The sequence below is a fragment of the Melospiza melodia genome, chromosome 4, assembly GCF_035770615.1.
Source record: "Melospiza melodia melodia isolate bMelMel2 chromosome 4, bMelMel2.pri, whole genome shotgun sequence".
Lineage (NCBI taxonomy): Eukaryota > Metazoa > Chordata > Aves > Passeriformes > Passerellidae > Melospiza > Melospiza melodia.
Window position 1 is genome coordinate 18,640,519 of NC_086197.1, and position 18,754 is coordinate 18,659,272.

The 18,754-nt window shown below is 40.9% G+C and overlaps 1 protein-coding gene across 2 annotated transcripts in view; it reads right to left on the bottom strand.

Annotated features, from left to right (window-relative positions):
• Positions 1-18,754, bottom strand: part of PTN (pleiotrophin) — a 78,040-nt gene that overhangs the window by 36,488 nt on the left and 22,798 nt on the right. Inside the window, exon 1 of one of the 2 annotated variants that reach the window (XM_063154096.1) lies at positions 10,722-10,807. The exons of the other annotated variant lie outside the window; for it this stretch is intronic. Within the exon in view, the coding sequence (XP_063010166.1) occupies positions 10,722-10,792 (71 nt within the window). The 5' untranslated portion in view covers positions 10,793-10,807. Of the gene's footprint in view, positions 1-10,721; positions 10,808-18,754 lie in introns of those variants that run through there. 2 annotated transcript variants of the gene reach the window in all.

The window sequence follows — 18,754 nt, forward strand, 5'->3', positions numbered from 1 at the left end:
AGAAAAGGGCAAATAAATACTGTTACAGAGAGCCTTCTGATATAAAGAATATTGCTGACACCTTCTTGACTACCTAATGTGTTTTCATCAACCAGAGATTAATTTGAGTACCTTCTGAAAAATGTTAGAAAAAGGAGGGGCACTTTCCCATTAACTTGCTGAACAGAATGTAGAAAAGAGTCTCTCACTCTCCCTGTCTATCCAAAAGAAAGTTTTCTTTACTCATATAAATTAATTTATTGGAACAGAGCAAGCTTATGACGCCTCATTTTCCTGTCCATTGCCATTGTAAAAACGCCCTGTGGGTATCACAGTCAGGAAGGGAAAAAAAAAGGAGCAATCAAGGAGCAATTTTTGTAACTGGGTCCAGAGCCAAAGATTATTACTGATACTGTGAGGATACAAACCATGTGCAGATATACTTTGATGTCACCACAGTCCCAGTGGTCACACCTCCATTGTGAATAAATCATGGTTTGAGAGCTGTTTAAGCTGTGACATGATTTGCATAATGAACAGCTGTACTGTACAAGCCAAACAGATGCCTCCACTGTATTTTTATTTTCATTTTCTCCCTCTGCCCCAATGAAGACATTTTCAGCTCAATGGCAGCAGGCAAATCACAGCATCTGTCACTATCCTCACTTCTGCATCTATGGAACAGGGATAATAGCACTTGCCTCCCTTAAAAGAACACTGAGAAACCCATAATAAAAATGATTATGTGAAGAGGGGATAATTTTATTAGCCAGCATCAGCTGCAGCTTGCTCCACTTTCCTGCATCTCTTGTCTCCATGGTTCCAGGTTTTGAGCAGGGTAGCCAGACTCCCTCAAGCAGAGGAGAGCAGCAGGAACACTGTGAAATTCCCACTGGCTCAGCAGGCTGCTAAAGGAAAGCTGCCAGACTCAGCAGAACCCCCTTATCTTTTATAACTACCTTTCCTCAAAATTAAACAAATTTTGGCAAATGTTTGAGTTTTGATTTGCCTGAGATGCCTGTCAGGTTGGAGAATTTTTACTAGTTGGTTTGTCTGGGTTTTTTTTAATCTTCAAATCAGGCTCTGGGAAATAGGCCATACCCATAAAGAAAATTACCCATTTTATTTCATTTATTCAATATGACTCTGCCTTCTTTGCTGTTTGTCCCTTCAGATGACATTCCAAAATATGCAGTACAGTCAGAAAACTATCTAACCTGAAAGCACAGAGCCTCTCACCAATGCTCACTATTAATCTTCCCAAGGGACTCTATTTATACTTTTTTTTTTTTCAGAGAAATTGTCTCTTTGCTTCAAGTGACAAACATCAGGGCATTGGGACAGCCATGCAAAAATGAATTAGGAAAAAATTAAATAAACTTAAATAAAGGCTACATGAAATGAAATCTATGTCTATCTAGCCTGTGTCCCTGTTGTGACACAGGGCTAGAATGTGTATTTAAATCCTTCGTTTCCAGAAGCAGTGAGCAGAGGCAGCAGCTGTGTGGCATGTTCTCATCTCTGCCAGTCAGCAAACAGCATCTCCAAGGCACAAATGCCCTCCAGTGTGACACCCGTCAGCAAATAAAGCCAAAAGCCCAGACCTTATGTTCTCCAATTGATTCACAGAAACATTGAATATTTTAGGTTGGAAACACCTTTAAAATCATCAAGTTCAACCCTCAATCTAGACTGCCAAGACCACCACTAATCCATGACTCTCAGTGCCACATCTTCATGTTACAGGGATGACGACTCAACCACTTCCCTGGGCAGCCTCTTCCAGTGCTTGACAGCCCCTTCAGAGAAGAAATATTTTGTAATATTCAACCTAAACCTCCTCTGGTGCAACTTGAGGCCATTTCTGCTCATCCTATCACCTGTTACTTGGGAAAAGAGACTGACCCTGACCTCGCCACAACCTCCTGTCAGGTACCTCACAGCCCTTCCCACTTAGCTAGAACTTCAGGAACTGCCTCACTTATCTCACTTATCCCAATGCAATTTTAGCAACTAAGAAGGACCCTCCCTCAAATTCATGAAAGATCATTCGTCATGTAATTTAATAGTAACAAAAATGAGTTGGGATGCCCTGCCATTTCCTTTTCAGTTATTGGAGACGGGCCAAAGCTCACCATGACCTTATCAGGGCTGGAAAGGAACAACCTTCTCACAGCTGCAGTGAAGCAGCTTCAGGATGTTCACTGATGGTGTCAGCACCACAAGGTAGTGCCTCCATCCATGGAGATTTCTTGTGTCCTAGAAACAAGCAAGCCAGTGGAAGGAAGGAAAGTACAATCAACATCACTTGTTACAACAGAAACTGAGGTTTATAGACATAAATCGACTTGCTTGTAATTATCCAAAAGATGTGTGTGACAGAGAGAACTTTTTTAAGAGAAAATAGTCTCTCACCTCAATGAGGGAAACATCCCAGACAGAAAATCCCACTTTCAAATACGCCCAGGAAGACAGAGTTGTCTCTGTCCAGTCTCTTATCTTATTAGAATAAGTTTCATTTTCTATCCATGCTAAAAAATATCAAATTATACTGTAGCTATAAAATTTCAGATGACAGAGGATGAAGTTGTACAGCATGCAACTTACCTGAGGTGAGACTTCAGTGAAGCCTTTTTGGCTTTTGAACAGTTGGGCTTTTTTATTACTTTTTATGCAAACCTTTCTATTTTGGAAGTCAATACAGAGCTGCATCCTTGCAGCAAAATTTTGGTAGCTACAGAGTAAGGCTGCAGTCTGTATTATTATTGAAAGGACACTCTGCCTCAGCTACATTCCAGCAATGCAACAGGTCAAAATACATTCAATTCTTTAAAAGTCTATTTTCATCTACCCAAGCATGGTGGGAACATGTCTTCATGGCTGATTTGTCTTCTCTGTTATCATCCTTATCTGGTTAAAAGTTGTGGAAAAATTAGGAAACTCCATTCAAATGAAAAATTCTTGTCATCTGACATCCCTGCTCTAAACTAAGGGACACCATTTCACTCTATCCTTTCAATTACCCTTCCAAGTCTCATCTTCTCCAATCACAGAAAAACTCCCTTCCTCTCTGTTCCTTTACCCTTGTGCACACATTTTTAAAGAGAATGTTCTTATCAGCTCTTCTGCACCTCATGACTGCTTTAGGTTCCAGAGTTCTCTCAAGACTACTAACACAACCCTTTTTAAACAAATAAAATAAAACTAAATTAAATTAAACAACATATTAGAGAAAATATAAAATAAAATGTCCTCTCTCTAAACTGGAAGGTAGCATTTACCAAACCACTGGAAGGTGAGAGCTCCTAAGGGAAGTCATGTTCTTCCAAAACCGGACACACATTCTATTCCATCTACATCTCTGATACTAAGAATAATTTCTAGCATTGGGAGAACATAAAACAACACCACAAGGGGAAAAAACTGGAGGAGTTATCTATGCTGTTATGTATTTAACAAATTCTTTGATGGGAAGATCATACAACACTAATCAGAAAACTGAAATTTCTTGCTAATGTAAAATTTGCAGCACAACAAAGGTGAAACTCTTCTTAACATGTGGACAGGCAAATACACATTTCACACTGTTCATATTGGCTTCATTTTGCATCTGCCACACATCTCAGTATTCAATGTGCAAGTAGGAGACAGAAAATCTGAGGGAGACAACTGGAGACTTTGGCAGCTAACAGGGGGAGAACCAGACCCATTGTTAGCTTGAGAGTCCAAACAGGAGAACTAAATACTCGAAAAAGAAAGAAAAAAAGTATTAAACAGTGACATTTAAGACCACTATCTTTGGTGGAGAGAGTTAATAGCAAGGTGAGAATAACCAAATGACCCCAGAACTACTTTCCAGTTTACTCAAGACTCACATAAATAAAAATTCAACAGGTGACACATGAAAAGCTTTCTACAGTGTTTTCTTTCCAAACCATAATGGCTAAAGAGATATTTTAGTTAATTTTTGTTTCCTTTTTTTTTTTTTTTAACAATGTCCAGCTTCTGCACAGACTTGTGTGATACAAGTCATACTAATGATATAGTGTATTACAGTATTACAGACTCAGCCAGCAGATGCCAGAAAGATAGGGCTGCATTTAGGAAGGAAGAAGTTGGCATTTTTAACCTCCAAAGGGAGGCTACAGCCTGGAGGATGTTGAAATACAGCTGAAAGGCAAGTTTCATTCAAATTGAGTTCTTATTATCATATAAATAATGTAATTTTTTAAAGTTGCATCTATGCTACATATCCAAATGCAGTAATAACTAAAAGTAAAAAAGAGGAAAAAAAAAATACAGGCTGAGAAAAGCTCAGATTTCTCGATGATCTACTGATTGATTTTTTTTCCCTAGACAATATAATTCTCCACATGTTTCCAAATTAGACTGGTTTTCAGCAACCAGTCTCTTGATGAAGCTCTTGGAGAACCCTTTGGCACTTTTAACAATCAGTTAGTCACACAAACTTTGTGCTAATTTGCCAGCAGAAAGTAAAAGAAAGAGAAAAATAATTTATGGCTATGCTTAATTTAAAAATAAAATTTTAAAGCTTGGAATATCTGTCTTCTGTAATTAATAGCTGTAGTTCTGATTACTGTTTCCTTCTCCTCAAAACAGCCCCAGCTACATCTCAGTGATTTTTCAGGCAGGAACCTCAATCACCCATATAGAGAACTTGTTTTATACCACAGATATTTCTGATGGCCTCCAAGGTATTTTCCTGGAAGGTGAGATTATTATGCCCCAGGAAATATTTAAGTATTTAATACCACATGTTTAGCACAGGAGATATGGGAAACTACCACTATAAAGTGCCTCATAGGACAATATTTATGGCATCCATATATGCCAGTTTTGGGCTGAAAAGAAAAATATTTCCCAGCCTAACAGAGAGGTGATGTGAATCAAGACTCCCTCACTAAATATCATATTCAAAAGACTGCTAGAAAAGGGCAAGGCAGTATGATATAGAGCAGCCTCTCTTCTTCCTTGTATGAACAGCAGATATTCCAAAAACTTTTAAACTTTACCTGCAGTCATGAGTAACTACACTGTGTAACTGCATTTCTCAGTGAATAAAATATTTGCCAAGTGTTATTCAACAGAATTTTTCTTCAGAATGCATCTCCCAGCAGAGTTGCAAAACAGTCATGAGTGAAAGAAACTGCTTGTAAGCACTTCAACAATCATAGAGGCAGGATTTTTAGGAAAAAGTTCCAAATTTTTCTGCTCTCTGCATGATGCATGCGGGGATACTTAAGAGATTCAAGTGGTAAAACTCCGTAGCCAAACCCATGTTTTTCAGACCATGTTCCTAAAGCTGAAACCCAGGTGGTCTCTTCAGAGCCTGCTGCTGAGTGGAGCTCTAGGGATCACAGTGTTTACACCATTTGGGATGTACAATTTTTTCCCTTCCTCATGCAGACTGCCACTTCTCCTCCCAGTCTTCTGCACTGCTAATACGTGCAGAAATTCAGTACTGTATTTCCCCATATGAAGAACTTGGCAAGGAAAGACCCTGTGCTCTTGGCAGAAGTTTATCCTGGGATTATGCCAATAAACAATCATTTTCTGGTTGCCACAAGCATCCCATTATTTCGGTTCAGCCATTCAGTCCACTCCAGTTCAGCTCTGTTAGTGCTTCCTTAATAAACCCTTATTATCAGGGGCTTAGGCCTCAGTCATTTGAATTCATGCTCAGCCGGGACTCAGTATTCAAAGACCCAGTCCCAATGTCCTTAAAAAAATATATAATTAAAACCCTTACTTGGCCACAGAGCAGAGACAATGAAATTTCATTGGCTGCAAGCTATATTTGCACTCTTAAAGACTTGAGAAAAGCTGGATATTGAGGCTTGTTTTATAAACAACACTTGGAGGCTTTAGTTCTCGCTGAAGAGAAATGCCATGGCAGTCTTTTCACCTTCACCCTCCTTTGTATCTATAGCATTTGTGTCTAAGTTGTTTACTACACAAATAAATATCTTTTTCTCATCAGTTTCTAACACCTGTTCCTGGGGCTGGATTTGGTGGGGACAGACAGGACCCAAAACCCAAAAGCACCTTGAAGCCCTCACTGGGGTAGGTACAGCCTGGGGACAGCGCCTGAGACAGCTCCTCCTCCTGGGACACAGCTTGGCTGCTCCAGGGCTTTGGTGCCTACTGAGGAGGCAGCTCGAGACGCTCATCTGTACAGCATGGGATTTACAGCTCTGATCCAGGAACCCAGCTCTCCTGGAGAGCAGCAGGCAGTCTGTCTCACTCAGGGAACCACACACACACACTGAATTTGTGAGGGGACTGGCTCCAGACTTGGAATTTTAGGTCATCTTCATTTCTGCACAGATCAATTAAGAAAAATATTTTGTCTGGAGATTAGTTAGAATTCCCAGACTGTAAAGTTTGTCACTGAAAAACTCACAACTACCTCCCTCAGGTAATCCACTGTCCTAAACCACATAAAATTTAATTTCTTCTTGATTTCCTGTTCTTTACAATAATGGTGTATAAACCATCAATCACAGAGTTTTGCTGGTCCCAGGCTGGATGTCTCTCTGTGGTGCTTGCCCAGGACATGAAAAGCAGCATGAATCCCTCAGACAAAGCAAGGGGGAAATCTGCTCCTCCCCAGCAAGTTCTCTTTGTGCTAGTTGGATCCTCCAAAACAAAATATTTAAATGCAAAAAGGTGCATCACCCATGGTTCAAATTAGCAAGGCATTACTGTGTTCCTTCCCTTCCAATATATCCTCCCTCAATATCACACCATCCTTACCACCCTAGAGGTAAGCACCAGTGAAACAAATCCTCATCCCCTCCACCCTCTCCTCTCCTTTGCTCTCTGCAATTATAATCAAATATGCAAACCACAGAAAATGGATTCTCTGCCCTGCATCCTAATAAGCATGGCTAGTGCCCTAGAACAAACTGGCTTGCAAGATTTGGAATTCACTGATGACTTCTGGAGTTAGGAACAGGGAAAAAATACAAAGTGTGATAAAAACACAAACACATTTTGGACATCTAAAGTGAAATCCTTCTCCATTGGTGCTTCAAGCCTCTCTGCAGGTTACTCCAGAGAATTGTCTGACCTGGGAGGATAAGAAAAGTACACAAGGCTTCTCAAAGAGATGCTTTACTCAAGACACAATCCCTTGTGAACACTTTTTGTTTCTGTTCCCATAAACTTAACTGAAACTCTTTACCGCTACTGCTGACTGAGGAATCTGGAGACTAGCATGGCAAAAGCAGCTTTCCAGGGACTGTGCTACTACTGTGAGCCTCCAGAGTGGCAATAAAGACAAGTTAGTGTGTGACTGAAAGACCAATTTCATGGGCTCCTCTCTGGGCCGAGGGACCCTTGTCAGAGCAAAGAGCTCCCAAAGGCTCTGGATTCTTCAGCTAGAGCAGAATTACACACACAAGAGTCCTGAAACAACAGCAGTGCCATCCACCTCAAATGAAATCAGTGTCATATAACCTCTGAAATTGAAGCAGTCTAGAAATGCACCAGACCTTGTAAGCTTTCCACTGCTCTTTATACTCTTCATGAGGGATTAGAGAGCTGAATGTATTTGTAACTCTAAATGGCACTTCCCATTGATCCTTTGTTTTTAATTTCTTCCCAGAGGTTTAATAAGCAGAAAAGTGTCATGGTATGCATGGCTTTTACAATTTATGTAAAAAAGAAATTCCATTTCAATGAGTCTCCCAAGAACACAGTCTATTTTAACTACTGAGTTTTGTCATTTTTCATTTTTGCGAATCTGCAAGAAATACTGGTGGAGGCAAAAGGCCTTAATAAAACTGCAGTAGCTGAAGTTAATGGGCAGGTACTGAGGAGGGAAAGAAGAAAAGGTGAGAGATGTTAACTCTTGATAGTTTTAGTGAAAAGTTATGACAAGTCTTTAGCAGTTTATCTCTGCACAGCTCAAACCTGCAATGTAATCAGTCCATCCTCATACTGCCAACACACCTACCTCCAGTGGGAGTGATTTTTCCAGAAACACCTCAGGACTTTATTGCAAAATCCCAACCACAAGGCTGGTATAATCTGCCACGAATTAAATGCATGATTTCTCATTAGGGAAGATAACTCAAGGGTCCTCGAGGTAGATTCATTTACAGTAGCTGTATAGGTGCAATACAGCATTGCCCTCTGCTGGATTTTAAGCTGTCTGCTCATGCAAAAGGTGCCTCTGGCTGAGCTAGAGAGGATGATTTTTAAACCAACACTGTAGTAATTACCATAGGGGAATATCCTGCCACCGAATAAGGAATGAAATAGTGAATGAATGTTTCTTCCTAAGCATTTTTTCCCCCACTGGGCTAGCAGTGCTTCAGACAAGGGGCGGTGTTGACTTACTCAGCCCTTCCCCAGCACAGCAACAGCCACAATTATGCATCCCCCAGAGCCCAGATAGTGCAGAGTAACTTGCACACAGATACACAACATCTAAACAAGCCAAAACTGAATTGTAGGTGAACTCTGGCTGAATTCTGGTACCTACAAGAGTGGTCAGTCACACATGACTGTCACATCCAACAGGGTGTTACCCAACACACAGCATCCCTGCTATATGCAACTTCTACCGACTTGACAAGAATGAGGAAGGATCTCCTGCTTTTGAGTAGGATAATTTTCTTCCTAGTAGCTGGTACAGTGCTGCTTTTTGGGTTTAATATGCAAATAATGTTGATCAAACATTGATGCTTACTTGTTGCAAAGTGGTGTTTATACTAAGTCAAGGACTTCTCAGCTTCTCATTCCTTGCCAGCCAGCAGGCTGGAGGTGCACAGGAAGTTGTGAGGGGACACAAACAGGACAGCTGACCCCAGCTGAGTGAAGAGCTATCCCACACCATAGAGAATATCATGCTCAGTATATAAAATTGGGAGAAATTGGCCAGGAAGAGCCTGTTCCTGCCCAGGGATTGTCTGGGCATCAGTCAGTGGGTGGAGAACTACTGTGCTTTACTTGGGGTTTTATTTCTTTTTTTGTTTCTCTCTTTTGTGCTGTCTCCCTTTTCATTACAATTACTATTATTGTTATAAGTATTATATTCTCTTTCAGTTCTTAAACTGTTTTTATCTCAAACCCATGGATCTTACCTTCTTCCCAATTATCCTCCCATTCCAACAAGAGAAAAAGGTGAGCTACTGGCTGCATGGTACTTAACTGCCAGCTGGGGTTAAACCATGACAGAGAGCAAACTGGATGCTACACAATGACATAAAGCAAATTGTTTTGTCAGTTCCTGCTTTTCATCATCTATCATTTTCTGATTATTCCCTGTCTAATTGACTTTTTGGTATAACCAACCAAATGCACACACATATACAAGTATACAAGCACACCTCTATGTGAAAATATTTATTTGAACACTGCTGTCTGCAATGGGTTAATTATACTCATATGACCTAGATAAAGACAACAAATCCCATTTCTGTATTTCCTCAGCTATTATTCTTGCTGATCATCTAAAAGACACAGCAGGGCCTTTTGCATCCTGTAGCTTGATGCTGTACAGAATGGGACCCCATCCAGAGAATCAGGACATCTGCTAATTCAGACTAATATACAGGAAGCTGAGAGTTAGCAAAATACTGTTTCAGACAGAAAGGAAGTGCAAAAAGAATGCTCTTTTCCATTTATACTAATTTCCAGAGTCTACCCTTGCACTTCTTAAGTGATCCTTTATTTAGTTTCTTTTAACTTTGATTTTCCCACCATTCTTTCCCCTTTTCACTCTACCTTATTCTCTCATTTCAATCTCAATTTACCCTTTGACTTATTTTCCTTCTTTCACCAAAAAGGCAGTATATTCTCTTTGGAATACCTAGTCTGCAAAAGCAGCTGACTGTTTTTTTAGGATTCCCTAATATCCCCAGGATTTCTTAGGATGTCACTAGTGGCTGTGGGAGAAACCCACTCTTCTTCATGGGTGGCATTGTTAATAGTGATAACAACAACAAAAATAAAAACTTCAGTTTCTAAAGATACTTTCTTGCTTCATTGCTTAATGAGAATGTCTGCACTCTGAACAGCCCCTTTCAGCCTGTTTCTCCCTGCAAGGCATTCACAGTTCTCTGTGGGAGGCTTCTTCCTAAAAATAAATGTCATGATTTGTTTTCTCTTATCTCACAGCTAATTAAATTCTGCCACCATAACATTTCACCTTTTCATTGTGCTGCATTTCCAAAGTATCAAACTGCACTTTGGCCTTTTCCTGCTTCTTTTTTTTCCTCCCTGTACTGCCATACCAAGAGCAATGGCTGGGGTCTAATTTAAAAATTCTCAACCCCAGCCACATGAAATGAAAAAAAACAAAGCCTACATTGTTTGATCTCTAGAAATAAGTTAGCAACACAGGTCAAGGTTTGATAATCCAGTAATTTCAGTTTACAAACTGTGCAAAGTAGAAAATTTAACACTGATTAAAGGTCTGCATTGGTACACATCAAAGCATTAGGTGAAGTTGCTAAGAATGTACTGAAAGGGTGACAGATGGAAGATAAGAATTATATACATAGTAAAAAAGAAAGGTGATAAGGTTCACATTATCTAGAAATCAATTCTTAACTACAAAGTCTACCTAGATGCCAAAACAGACTTTTATGGACCAGGAAGACATTAAAGAACAGCATCAGCCCAATTTTTCACTGCTTTGTGTGTTTTTTTAAATTATCTATCCTCATTCAAATGAATAGGAAAATGATCCATTAATGTTTTATACTCACCTTGAACCAATGACTGGGCAAAATGCCAAACCATAAAATCCTTCTTGTAATGATGGGAGACACCTAAACATGCAACAATTCCAAAGCCAGTTATTATCAATTGTTTTGGAACTCTCAGTGGTCTCTATGGCCAGTGATGCAGATGATTGCTCCAGTTTAAGACTGAGGGAATAAATCACAATGCAAATATTTCAGGAAAGTGATCCAAGGTCCAAGGCACTGTATGTAAAATTTTCTGTGTCACACTCAAGTTTAGTCCCTACTTTACATTCTAAAGCATAACCATTCAAATGAAAAAAACAAAAAATTAAAAAACAAACCCAAACACATTGCTGCTTAAAACATAAGTTACAAAGACAAACTTTACTTAAGACTGTTCTTGATCTTTGGGCATACTGTACTTCATGACTGATTGTATTTTTGATTAATTGACCTTTTTTTCCTCAACAGTAGCCATTTATGCTTTATACTGGAAAATGCTTGGTGGTGATGATATACCAGAATGTGAAAAATCTTCATGTGACCACTTCCCTGTCCTGAACAACCATGGGAGAAAAAAAAATATTTTTAAAGGCTTTAGATGGCCACAAATATAATAGTGAAAGTACATCCCTGATAGTTTTCATAGCAATGTCAGAAAATCAATGCAGGAAAACCATCAAATGGCTGATCTTCCTTTCTCTCCCAGGCTGTGGGTGTCCCAAAAGGTCCTGGCACACTCCAAAGCAATATGCAGAGTCCCTGCAGGACAGGACAGGAGTGGGAGGACTCTGGCAACATGCAGCCTCCCTTTGAGTTAAATGTTGCCAATAGGAAAAGGGGGAAAAAATACTTTGTTCTCTTTTTAATTATACCAAATGATTGCATTTGGAAATTACTGCCAACAAGAAGGTAGAAAAAGTCCAGTGTAGTTTTCAAAATATCTTGCCTGAAAGAAACAGTATATTTAAGCTTTCCTGAGACTGACTTTTAGTCCCTATCAGAGAAAATACCTCTGAGGATTGAGTTCAAGTTACAGCTGCAATAAGGCATGAGTAAGGTAGCACAGTCCAAGCAGAAACAGAAAGACTTACATCCAACTCAGACCTTGTGGCACCATAAATCCTGATGAAATTTGGAAAATGAAAGAGTAATGCTGACAGAAGGGCAAGGAACAACCTTCCACTGTCAAAACTTTCTGAAAATTATGCTTTTTGTTATTGTTCATCACATGCCAAGAGAAAGCAGAGCCAAAAACTGTTTCATTTACAGACAAAGCTTAAAGTACTGGAAAATTTCATACATTCATTGTCCCTTCCCACCTCAGTTTCTACAAAAATAATCTTTAAAAAAACCAAACCAAAGCAAAGCCCAAAACAATAAATGGACCCAGCATTGGATCTTTTGTCAAATTTAAAACTGCAAGATCACATGTTCATGTCTGTAAGGCTGCAGGCTTTAGAAAGTAAAAACCCACATTAATGCTGCCTTTAATGAATGTGTGGATCTCACAAACTCCATTATTTTTTTCTGGCAACTTCCTCTGCTGATAGGGTTAATCAGGCAAATGCTTGCCTATTCAGTCCTAAGGGACTGGTGTGTGAGATACTTAGATTCACAAAATGTGCATCTTTTACACCTCTGCTCAGTGCTCAGCAAGTGCTGATAACTTCCCAGATAGCAGTGAAGTTTAAATACAGCTAAACATCACTGCAGCTCAGCTCCACCCTGAGTAGCTGGAATATTGGAAATGTCTGGCTTCACAGAGCTCATTAGGGGCTAACTTACCTCATTAACTTTTTGCATTACTGCAGCCACACAATCTCCAGCAGCCAAGCCACCACTCAGTCAGCAGGCTTTTAAGGATCTCAGCCATACACCCATCATTCTCCCTGGGCATCATCAATCTTAATGATTCTCAATCCCTAACTCCTGACCAATTAGCCCACTAAGGCTGAAGGCACCTTCAGTGATGAGTGCCAGCACAGGAGGCAAGGCTTCAAACACCAAAATCCAGCCTTTCCATCTCAGGTTTTCCCTTCTGGGTACTTTGTGAGACTGAGACCTGCTGGCTCCTCTCTACTTTTACATTTTGCTACAAAAAGAGAACCTGTATCTGTTTGCATAATGGATATATGCATATGAGATTGCATCTGAGAACATTCCAGTCATTCCTTGTTCTAGCAATAGGAGAAACAAAACGACACAGAACACAGAAAAAAGACAAGTTGAAGAAAGAGCATAAAGCATTACCCTGTTTTTAATGCATTAATATTTATATCTTCATCTATGACAGAAAGGAGGAAGAACAGCTTATACTGCCAAGGATCATAACACCAGCTTTCTCATGTATGGATTCAGGGAGGCAAGCGGGAGCATTCCTGCAGGTAATTAGCCTTGACTACTAATCACATCAGCCAAAAGTGATGAGAAAATTAGTCTGATGCTCTTCCTAGACTCCCAGAGCAGCACTGCTGGTTACTGTGATGCTGTGATGCACAGCAGCCTGCAATACATCCTCACTACCACACGGACAGGAGTGGCAGTAACCACAGCCCGCCTTTGGAAAGGATGGAATAAAGCCAGTGCTTCTTCTACCCCAGCCCTGCTCTACCCCAGGACCATGTTTCCTTATGGGTCAGATAGGGCAGATAGCCAGCTCCTCATTGACCCCATTGATCTGCCCTCCCACTACAAAGGCACAAACCAAAGAGGAGCAGCAATCATTTACTTCATCTTTTCAGAGTCAGCATTCGCCCTTTTTGAAGTTTTCCAGAAAAAGAGAAAAGTCATGATTCAGGCACAATGAACCCAGTGAGAGGTGGACAAGGACTTGGATTTGCATTTGTCTGTATCCCTCATCCCCTAATTCTTCTAAATATATATTTAAAAAGCAAATATACTACATTACTGCATTTTCACATGACCTGTCACCTGAAGTCTTATTCACTCCTGAAGTTAGAGTCAAGTCCTAGCACACAGATATTGCGTATTCACCTTATGAGAAACAGTTCCCAAAAGCTGACAGGGATGGCACAAAAGCTGTATGTTAGATACACTGAGCACAGGAATCAGTCCCAACTCTGTCACTCAAGGAAAAGACTCTGAACCCTTTCAGGATGGAGGACTGTGTCACACAGATGGCAAAGGCCTAAAACAGATGGTACAAGAAAGGACTTGGAAGCAAATGACAGTCAGGAATGGGATGGACCTGGAGACACAGGGACAAGCAGGCTGTGGATTGAGGAGGAAGGCTGATACAGAAAGTCTCTGAACATGAAGCTCAGCCCAGCCAGCCAGGATGAGCGCACTGGAACTGAGGTAGTAGCTCACCTGAGAGCAGGCAATTAGTTTGTGTGCCCTGAAACTCAACAAAGAAAATGGAGAAAAAATAAATCCTTCTGAAAATTCTCTTCTCATCCCAAGATGATGTCAGCTTAATCCCACTGGAACTTACTAAGTTTTAGACTTTTAAAAAAGGCACCCTGTAAGATTTCAAAGCATGGAAACAGAGAATTTAATAACTGTTACTACTAAACCTTATAGAATTTAAGTGAAAAGCAATTACCCGTAGATGTCAGACTTTCAACCGCTGGAAGATTGGAGTAATTTGATTTCCCCTCATATAAACATTTACATAAGCCAGAGGCTGTCAGGGGATTTAACCATGGGAGTTCTACGTCAGAAGAGTGGGATTTCCAGCATCTATTTCCAGATCTGTGATCCAGGCCACCCTATTTCCTCTCCCTCCACCTCTCTCCCTGCCACAGCACAGGCTTGTTGTAAGCAGCTTTCTGCCAGAAGAAGGTTGGATGATTAAGGTAACTACCTCACAAGGCTCAAGGATTATATCTTCATCTTCACTGACCCAGAAATAACCTTAGAAATAAAAAGCAGGACTCTTTAGTGAAAATGCCTGGAGACTGGGGGCAGGAAGGAACAAAACCATCCCAGGAGTTCATGCCATTTCAGGGGCCAGTTGGCAGCAGACCATTCCAAGGCACTCTTACCAGCTTTCCTGGCAGCAATTCATGCTCACAGGTATCAGGGAAGCTGTATTTGAACAGTTCATGTGATCAGGACCTCTTCACACCACCCAGACTGCACAAATCATCAAACCATTCCTCTGCATTTACTGGAGGTTTGGACTTGCCTCCAAAGCAAAGACAATTCTGATTTAGGTGGCTTCCTACCAATTTCAGCCATTATTAGGCTACTTTGGCTTCCTGGCTCCATGACCAAAGAAGACACAGAGGATGCCTAGAAATCTTTGCAGAGCAAAGTGTTACTTTGGTACAAACCACCCGCAGAGGACCAATTTCCCTGCAGGCTCCAGGCTGTCCTCACAGCAATTAGGTCTCTTTGAAGGAGCAAGAACTTTGTTCCTACAGATACAGAACTTTATCAGAATTGTCAGAGGCTGCACATGGCTGAGACACAGCTGAAGTGGCAATGTTGCTACTCTTAGTTCCTACAAACAAAAAGCTACTTCAGTACCACTTGTCCCCTTCTCTTTTAAGATAACACACAGTACATGCATGCCCTTCTCCTCACCTCATCCATGCTAACAAGTTTTACAGTCAGCATCCAGCCAGGTAGGGAGGCAAAAGTCCTGTGATTTAATGTTCTGCCATGTCTGCTCTTCAGCAAGACACAGCTCTTAAATGAAGGCATGATTGCTACAGCTTGCAAAATGCTGTGTTCTTGCATTTTGATCCTCAAAATGGCTTGACAGGAAAGAAAACTGCTTGTGCTTTACCCAATCAGTCCTAATACAGCTTATGCAAGGCAGAGTACTCTCACTCCTCAGACAGAACACAATTAAGCCAGCTTCCTATAAGCACTAGCCTTTCAAGGCAGAGCCAACATTAACAAGTGGGTTTGCTACACAGAGGGGAAGAATGTTTTCCAAGCAGATATGAAAATACAAAGAAATTTAATAAGACTGAGCAAGGCAACGCCCTTGAGGGTGAAACTATGAGACTGTCACATGAAGGAAAGCGTACCTGGAAAAGGAGGATCAAAGATGGCAGAATAGATGAATGCAGTCTCTGCAGCAAATCAAATTTCTATGCTTTCTGTCGATTGTCTTAGTTTTTGTTTGTTTCAGGTGAGAGGAATAGAGGAATAACAAAACCTAAAATCCTGCTGGAGCAGATTTGCTCCAAACAAACATCTCACCAACAAAAGCAGATTAAAATAGGACACAAATCTCTTAAGAAGAAAAAGAGAACAGCCCTGCTTCACTGGCCAGTACAATTGGTGCAACTGCAGCACCTGAGGCAGCTCACAGCACCCTTTCTCTGAGGTGATGCTGCACCAAACTCCCCATCCTGCAGGTGCAGGGACACCTCCCACCAAATGCCACAATCACAAACACAACAGCAGCTCCCCTCCTATTCATGTGCTGCCAAACAGAGTCTGAGTGTGCTAAACTAGGCCAATATCTTCCTTATTAACAAAGAAACTCTACACTCTCACTCCCTGCTCTGCCTCCTTCTACCTCTCATGTAAAAAGTCCTCCTATGCCTTTATTCTCCATTCACTTTGTCTCTGGCCTATTTCTGGGGTCCCCCTGGCCTGAGTTTGCATACCTCTGAACCAGGGGTTGCTGTTGCAGTTTTGATCCTCTCTTTCCCTGCCTGCTCTAGCTGCCTTTATGAGCTCCAGCGTTTCTCCAAAGTTAGAGCTCTTTCTCTCAGAAGTCTCTCCTTTAGCAGGGAATAATGAATATTACAGATGATTCTCTCCCTCATTACAGGAGTTTTAACATCTCTAGAGTTACCTTTGACTGGTAGGACTCTCACTCATTCTGTAATGTAAGCCTCCATTCTGCCTTTGCTTGTCAGTTTAGAGTATTTCTGGCAAATCAAGCTACTCCTTCCCTATCTTCCCTAGCCCGCAAAACAAACAAGCAAAAAACGCCCATGAATGTCACACTTCTCTAATAACTTTCCTAGCACCTCATTTTTTACCTCCGGTAGTTACTATATACAGCCTCAATTTTTACTTTTACTCCATTGCAAAGATGCAGAGTTTGCAAATTAGTCTGAAAAATCCAGTGCTGCTTTTGCTACAAGTCCTTCATTATTGCTTTTTAAACAAGTGAAGAAGTGCCTAAGGTTAAAAAATAATATGCTACATTACTAGACCAATTACTGGCTACTCCTGTCTTATGTATCACACATCAGTAGGAAAACTCCATGAAAATACAGGCTTGGAAAATAAAAAAGAATCATTAAGATTATTATTTACAAGATTCCAGAATTCATTTTTGTATACGAAGGGATGCATAATAATAAAAAAAACACAACAGCAAGAGCCTGTCACAGTTGACTTTCAGTCAAGAACTCCAACAGCCTCCAGCAAAATAAATCCACCTTTCTAGCAAAATAAAAACCTCAGCATCCTCCTCTACCTTTAACAGGTTAAGCCGTTCATTACAGGCCCACAGGGAAGCTCAGGGATGCTCAGTGAGCAGCAAAACAAGCAGAGAAACCATAATTACAAGGAAAACCTTTCCACAAAGTGTCAAGTATCCAAATGAGAAGGAACTGAGTCTTTCCAGACAACCCAACTTGACCTGGATGCTGAAGTCTCCTATCATGTGTGGTTCAGAGTACAGAGAGACTTTTATAAACTTTTGTTGCTGATCACTCAGCACAGTTTTTGACAGCAGCACACTCAGAGCTGGCAAGAACAGCATTGCTCAGTCTGGGATCTAGGCAGATTTAGCAAGCTGAGAAACACAATGCTGGGGGCAAGGTTTCCAAGCAGGTTCCTCAATCAAGGAGTTTAGCACCAAACATCTGCATTTTCATTTATTACAGAAAACTCAAGAAATCAAGCATGTTAGTTTTTTTCCCACTCTACAATCAGCAGCTTTTCCTGCTAGTTCATATTAGGCTCAGGTCATCATAAGGAAGAAATGGAAAGCTTGGAGATGGAGGAATAAAAGATTCTGAAACTCAATAGTACCATAAACAAGATCCTGCAACACTTGGCAGCTAACAGAAAATTCTACTTTGAACCACTGGCTCATCAGACAGAAGTGTAAAAAAGGGGAATCTTAACACAGACCTGATTACCACCATGATGAGAGCAATCAAAGAGGGAATGTGAATTCAGAATGTAACACACACAACGTGTGAGGTGCTGGTGCCTCCTTCCAATTCCTCCCCTGCATAACCAACCTTCACAGAAAAAACACCTGCACATGTCAAAATTCAGCAGGATTTATTTTGGTTTTGGGCTTTTGTTGTTTTACGTTGGCTTTTTATTTAATAGAGGGATTTACGAGTTTCCAAAATAATTTTGCTTAAAACACCTAAGCTTTGGATGTTTGGAAACAGCTTGATACACTTTGCTGTTTCACATGCTGTCTTCTGGGACACAGATTTTCACTCAAGGACTGTTTGTGTGATGCCAAGAAAACATCCCTCATCTTTGTGGGCCAAGTCCTCCTGGAACCTCTTTGAAAGAGATTAAAAAATAACCTAGTGAAATGCCAAAGTAGCTGGGATTCTTATCTCCACTCAATTTCCCCCTCCCATTTCTCAGAGGAGAAGGGCTGTTTACTTAACCAGCAGATTACATTTGTTGATCAAAGGACGAGGGGAATCCTCCCTAGCTCACACACCCCATCCACATGCAGATTTTGGAGCACAGTGTATGGCAACACAAATGAACTGCCCCTATATTAAGTCACCAGATGTAATCCTGACAGCAGCTCCAAGCTCTTGGTTTCCTCCTCCTCCTCTGATCTCTCTCTTTCTGCTGCCTCCCTCTCCCTTTGCTTTGATGACTTTGACAGCCAAGCTCTTGGAGAGTTACTCCAGGTTACAACGTGTCACCTTTAATGGAATTCAAAGCTTTAATTCAGAAAGTGGCCACTCTTGACCTCTGGCCCCACTGCCACCCACTCTGCCGCCCCCCTCCTTTCTCCATCGCCATGGAAATGAATGGCTGAGCGAAAAAATGGGAGCAGGCAAAGTCTAAAGCTTTTCACAGAGCCCCCAAAAGAAAGATGAATGAAACTCATTCATCACTGAGCA